General features: G+C 65.0%; 1 protein-coding gene across 8 annotated transcripts; it reads left to right on the top strand.

Moving 5' to 3' along the window:
- The first annotated feature begins 1,130 nt into the window (after nucleotides 1–1,130).
- Nucleotides 1,131–5,974, top strand: CD151 (CD151 molecule (Raph blood group)). Of its 8 annotated transcripts, none has more exons than XM_072758786.1 (9): nucleotides 1,131–1,282; nucleotides 2,098–2,336; nucleotides 3,230–3,311; nucleotides 3,456–3,647; nucleotides 3,997–4,071; nucleotides 4,483–4,587; nucleotides 4,709–4,867; nucleotides 5,030–5,116; nucleotides 5,209–5,974. In XM_072758786.1, the coding sequence occupies exons 3-9, from the start codon at nucleotides 3,231–3,233 to the stop codon at nucleotides 5,266–5,268; spliced, it is 759 nt and encodes a 252-aa protein (XP_072614887.1). In that variant the 5' UTR covers nucleotides 1,131–1,282; nucleotides 2,098–2,336; nucleotide 3,230; the 3' UTR covers nucleotides 5,269–5,974. The 8 variants fall into 8 exon arrangements, with proteins under 8 accessions (XP_072614887.1, XP_072614891.1, XP_072614888.1 ...); XM_072758790.1 differs by having other exon boundaries at nucleotides 1,148–1,282; nucleotides 3,072–3,311; XM_072758787.1 differs by having other exon boundaries at nucleotides 1,157–1,282; nucleotides 2,103–2,336.
- Nucleotides 5,975–6,275: the final 301 nt, after the last annotated feature.

Genomic DNA, 6,275 nt, shown 5'->3' with positions numbered 1-6,275 from the left:
CTGTGACCTCCTTGGCCTATGTGTAAAAAGCCACAGCATGCGTGTGCTACACAAATGGGGTATCCATGGTAGACTCAACCAAGTGGATGGTACCTGTGTGGCACAGGTCCCTGGCCCTGTGGACCTGGGGCTGCGGATGTCCCTGTATGTCTCTGGTCATGACTTCAAGACCTCACTGTCCATTAAGGCTGAAGTCCCATAGGGCCCTCTGTAGGAACAGGGGGACTGAGGCCCATTGTCTCACTAAGGAGCCCGCTCCCAGCCTCCTCCCCAAACCGGTCCTCACACATACCTGGCCTGGGTGGACCACCTCAGCCCACTAGAGGCGAGCCAGTCCTGAGCGGGACCTCCAAGGGGTAGGTCTCCAGCCACCTCTCTGTTCCTTCCTCCACCCTCTCTGGGAAGCTGGGAGCTGCTGGCCAGAACCACCAACCCTGGGCAAAGAGCTGAGGACGAGTGTTGCCCACTGTTTGCGCAGAGCTATTCCAAATGCCTGCAGATTCTGACGTCCCTCCCTGGGTCTGGGAATGAGCCTGGTGGGCTGGGGGTCCGCTCTGTCTCCTTAATCCCACTGTCCCTTTTGCAGTCTGGCAGGTCAGCAGGCTCCTCCCCGTCTCCCTCAGCCCTTGCCAGCCCTCCCAGGACCCAGACCTCCCAGACCAGACTGTCTGGCAGGGACCCAGGCCATCCTGTATACTGCGCCCAGAGACCCCACTCCTGCATCCGATCGCAACTCCAGACCTCCCCCACAGAGGCCAGCATCTGTCCTGCCGACCCTGCAGCCTCAGGCGGTCCCTGCGTTTGGAGGGAGAACCGGGAACTGGGCCTGGAGGCGGGCAAGGTCTCGGACACAGTCCAGAGCCCCGGCCGGGCGGGCCGCCGCCGTCTCCACCGCCCCCCCGCTCAGCTCCTCAGTCTCCCGAGGGTATGAGTCCCTGGCGGGGCCGTGGCGCCCGCGGGCTGCAGCACGCCCGCCTCCGCAGTCCCGGGCGGACCCCCGGCGGCGCCGCCGCCGCCCGCCCGCGCAGTCGGGACCTGCCCCGCGCCTGCCGCCGTGGGCGGGGCCCGCCGCCGTGGGCGGAGCCTGGGACCAGGAGCGTGGGCGGGGCCTGCCGCCGTGGGCGGGGCCTGGGACCTGGGGGCGTGGGCGGGGCCTGGGGCCCGGGGCGCGGGCGGGGCGCGTAGCTCTCGCAGGCCCCCGGCGGCCGCGCAGTCTCAGCACCCCGAGCCACCGCCCCTATCGCCCCTCCCCGCCCGCCCCGCCGACTCCGACGCGTGGCTGGTGAGTGCGCCGCCGGGCCAGACGGGCCGGGAGGGGCCGTGCGTCCCGCACTCCGGGGCCCGGCTGCAGGCGTCTGGAGGGAGGCCCGGGAGGCCCGGGAGGCCCGGGAGGGCCCGGCCGCCGACCCGGCCGCAGCCGCTGCGCGGGCCCCTTCGGAGGGAGCCGGCCGCCGGGGAGCCGGGTGCGCAGAGGGGCACCCGGGTGGGCAGAGCGGCACCCGGAGCGGGGGCGAGGCGCCCCCGGGGTGTTTGCGCAGGCCTGGCGGCCCCTTCGGCCTCATCGGAGCACCGTGGTCATTGTCTCCGGACACCGGTGCCCTTCCTTCCGCCGTCGCTCGCCCGGGCGGGGGCGGCTGCTCCGCGCGGTATCGCGCGGATGCCTCCCCGGGCCTGGCTGCGCGGAGCGCAGGGTCCAGTCCTCCGGGCGCGGGCGGCCGAGACCCCCGGCTGAGTCGCAGGGTCTGGGCTGGGGCAGCCGTGTCACGGCCGCAGGAACTATCTCTGGCCGGCGCGTCCCAAGGGGGCTCACATCTGCCAGGCACTCCCGGAAACCGGGGCCCCTCCTCTGCCGGTTGTGCGCACGGGCCGTGGGGGCTGGGGCCTCTGCCCGGGCCCAGGGGCTGCCGTACCCCAGCTCCGCGGCAGCGGTCTGCGTCTTTTTTCCTGCCTGGCTGGCAGGTACTGCTGTTGGGTGGGGTAAGGGGCAGGGGCCGGTCTGCAGGAAGGCCCAGAGCGGGGTGCTTGGGGAAGGCGAGTGGTCCCTCCCCTTCCAGGATCACACTATCCAGAAATGTTTTCTGCCCTGCCCCGCCCAAGCCCAGACTAAAATACCGGGCCTGGCCTCTCCCCTCCCTGCCCTGGGAGTGGACGCTGCCTACTCCGGAAGCCCAGCTGGTCCGGATCCACTGCCAGAGGCGGCCACAAGGAGGGGTGATAGGATCCTGCCTGTCCAGCGCCGGCCAGACCTGGGACCTGTCCCTGCCTTTCTAGTGGAGGCTCTTAGGGAACTTCCGTCCACCTGTCTTAGAGAGGAGCCAGTCTCCACCAGCAGCCAGGTAAGTGCTGGGTGGGGTGGTGAAAGTTCAGCTCTGGGTGGTGCTGTCTGTCTGGAAACGTGGGAGGGGGGGCGTCCAGCTGCCATCTGTGCCGTCTGGCCCTCTCCCACCCTCCCCAGTCCAGACTCTGCACAGCGGAACAGGCAAGGTGTCCCTTCACATCTTGCTGGGGTTGGTGTGGCTCCCCTTTCCAGTAGTGAGGACCAGCAGAGGTCTTGGGGCATGTGTTTCTACTGGCTCTGCCTGTCCAGCACTGTCTCTTTTTCCCACCCTGGCTCGGAGAAAGGAAGGCCTTCCCTTTAACAGAAACCCAAGGGGCTTCCCTGAGGCTATGTGGCTAGTAAGGGGCCGATCAGCCTGTGTCTGAGTGGCCTCCAATCCTCCAGCCTCCAGTGGGTGCCTGCTAGCCTGCCAGACTGTGACGTGCAGCTCCGGGAATGTGTGTGTGTGTGGGGGGGGGGGGATGGGCGGGGCCTGCATGAGCTCACCCTGAGGGACCTGCCGGGTCTTCCTACCCTGGCTGCCAGCAGAGGTGAGTCAGCGGTGATGCTTGGGGTCCTCCATGTCTCCTTTGTGCGCTGGGCACTGAGCAGAGAAGCCAGGCCCTTCGGCCTTCTAGGGCCTGGCCTTCAGCTTGGCTGTGGACGCCAGACACTGGCCCTGGCTGCGCTGGGGGTGGGGGCCCTCGAAGTGCTCTCCCAGGAGACATCCTGCTTCTTGTGAACACTTTCCCAGGACCTTCATTTGGGGCAGCTGGTTGGCTGGGCTTCAACCCAGGGCTTGCCTGGGCATCGGTGTCCCCCTCCCTACCATCCCCACTGGTGTCTGGCTGGCCTCCCGGTCAAGTCCTGGTGGTGTGGGCTATCTGACCTCCCCTTGCCTCTCGGCCCCAGGATGGGGGAGTTCAATGAGAAGACGACATGTGGCACCGTCTGCCTCAAGTACCTGCTTTTCACCTTCAACTGCTGCTTCTGGGTGAGGACTCCCTCCCTCTGACTGGCACGGGCAGGTGTCTCCTCCCTCCCATCCCTGGTCCCTGAAGGGAGCCTTGGCCTGGGGGCTCTGTCCCATCCCTTAGTCCTGGGGCCGGATGTGCTGACCAGTGTGCACTGCCCACAGCTGGCTGGTCTGGCCGTCATGGCAGTGGGCATCTGGACGCTGGCCCTCAAGAGTGACTATATCAGCTTGCTGGCCTCGGGCACCTACCTGGCCACAGCCTACATCCTGGTGGTGGCTGGCGTTGTCGTCATGGTGACTGGCGTTCTGGGCTGCTGTGCCACCTTCAAGGAGCGGCGGAACCTGCTGCGCCTGGTTAGCGGGGGCTCCCCACTAGGCTGTCCGGGCTGGCTCTGAGAAGCAAAGGAATGTTGGGGGTCAGGTGTGACACTGCAGAATAGCCTGTGCTGTGCTCACCTGTGCTGGTGGGGGCACTTGTCCAGCCCTGAGTCCCCACATCCCAGCTGGGCCAGCTGAGGGAAGACACCAGCTCTGAGGGAAAGCATCAGGGACCGCCAGCACCCACCTGCTGCCCGGAGCCCTCTGTGGCCACTTGGGATCGGAGGCTGGGGGCTCTGCTCTGCGGTGCTGGACACTGGGAGTCCTCATGGGATAGGACTGCATGGGTCCAGTCCCACCTAACTGGGTCCCTGCTCACCCCCAGTACTTCATCCTGCTCCTCATCATCTTTCTGCTGGAGATCATTGCTGGCATTCTGGCCTACATCTACTACCAGCAGGTGAGGAGCCTGGACAGACAGGACCATGGAGGGACAGACATGTGCAGACAGACACATAGACGTGATCCCCCATGCTCCAGAACTGACCACTGGGCCAGGAGGCCCTGGGGGTAGGGGCTGTGTCCCAGTGGGTAGGGCCGACAGCAGGGAGGCACAGCCTGCCTGTCAGTGCCCAAACTGCCCAGCTAGGGGCTCAGGAGGGGAGGAAGGTGTCCCTGGGATCTGGATCTCTCTCCCTGTCCTCAGCCCTCTCCATGGCCACCTGGTGACTCTCCCAGCCCAGCCTACCCCCTCCCAGGCCAGCAGCCTTCCCGAACCTCTCCCCCATCGTCGGCACCTGCTTCCACCTGCCCCACCTACCTTGAGGGATCTTAGGCTGTACAGCTGAAGCTGTGACCACCTCACCCCCAGCTGAACGCTGAGCTCAAGGACAACCTGAAGGACACCATGACTAAGCGGTACCACCAGCCAGGCCATGAGGGTGTGACCAGTGCTGTGGATAAGCTGCAACAGGAGGTGAGTGGGTGGTGCCATGGGGTGCAAACAGATCCCCTTGGGCACCCCTGGACCTCTGTATGAACCCTGCCATGGGGGTGGGTGGGACGGGGACTTAGCCTGGGCCGTGTTCCTACCGCAGTTCCACTGCTGTGGCAGCAACAACTCACAAGACTGGCGGGACAGTGAGTGGATCCGCTCGGGCCAGGCGGGCAGCCGTGTGGTTCCCGACAGCTGCTGCAAGACTGTGGTGCCTGGCTGTGGGCAGCGGGACCACGCCTCCAACATCTACAAGGTGGAGGTAGGCTGGTGGGTGCCTGGGGGTCCCTGGGAAGGGCCGAGGAGCCAGGGGCCCAGGATGCTGGGGGTTGGTGTGGTCACACCTGGAGGGGGGTTGGGCTGCAGCAGTTGGGGGGGTGGCTACAATCGCCTCCCTTCAGTGCCCTGACCCCTTCTCTGCCAGGGTGGCTGCATCACCAAGCTGGAGACCTTCATCCAGGAGCACCTGAGGGTCATCGGCGCTGTGGGCATTGGCATCGCCTGTGTGCAGGTTCGGGGGTGGGGTGGGACAGGCCCTGGTGGGTGCTGGGGCACACCATGTGGCTGGCACTGTGCCACACTCATGCTGGCCCTGTGCCACAGGTCTTTGGCATGATCTTCACATGCTGCCTGTACAAGAACCTGAAGCTGGAACACTACTGAGCATGGGTGTACCACTGTGTATGCCGCAGCCTCGCCACCTGACTACTGAGCTGACACTACTGAGGGCCAGGAGCTGGGGTTCCAGGATGCTGCTCCTTCCCCCCCTCCCCACTCTGCCAGGGAGGGTGCGTTCTTAAGCCCATGTGCATACCTCCAAACCATCACCATGACCTCTGGGGATCCCCACCCTCAGAGGGAGCTACAAGTGCCTTTCTCTGCAGACCAAAGGCCTGAGGCTTGCCCCCCCCCAGGGTGGGGAAGGAGCAGTACCTCTGCCTGTGAGCGGGGTCATGGGACCTTGGGGTTCCTGATGCCTGCGCTCAGCTGGAGGGGCGGGCCCACTCTAGGATGCTTCTAGACCCCCAGATGTTCCAGTGCAGTCTAAGGGGGACTTGGCTGGGTGGGGTAGGTGAGGGGAGTACAGAACACCTGCATGTGAGTCCCAGGTGTCCACAGATCCCTGGGAAAGCCAAGTAAGCCCGGTCCTGCCCTGGGGGTCCTGGGCCTCTGTCCTCAAGTCTCTGCTGCCCGAGCCTCTGCTTGGACTTCCCCACCTCTCTCCCCAAAGGCCACACATTTACTTGTCCACAGTCCTCTCTTCTTCCCAGAAGCAGGGGTTTGTGGGTTTTATTCACTGCTGTTATCACAAATGCCTAGAACTGCTCGTGCCACACAATAGGCGCTCAATAAATGTTTGTGGAATGGATTGAGCTTATTGTGTTAGTGACTGTCAGGGTCCTGGTCCTCAGGGCCTTCCCCCCACCAGGGTGGACAGAACCACCCACCCAGTGCCGGGACAGGGGCTGGGGCCGGGAGGGTACATTCTGGAGACTGACAGGACTCCAGCGAGACGCAGCCAGTAGCAGGAACCACTGAGCACAGGCTGTGAAGCAGAACCATGCCCGTTCTGGGACAGAAAAATGGTGGCAGCGGGGAGAGCCTCCCAGAGGCAATGGAGGCCTCAAATGGCCTGGACCTGCTTGTTTCCAAACGTTCTTCTGGCATGG

This window comes from Vulpes vulpes, chromosome 5 (assembly GCF_048418805.1).
Source record: "Vulpes vulpes isolate BD-2025 chromosome 5, VulVul3, whole genome shotgun sequence".
Taxonomy (NCBI): Eukaryota; Metazoa; Chordata; class Mammalia; order Carnivora; family Canidae; genus Vulpes; species Vulpes vulpes.
Note: the sequence above shows the minus strand (reverse complement) of the source record. Positions and strands in the feature narration are given on the sequence as shown.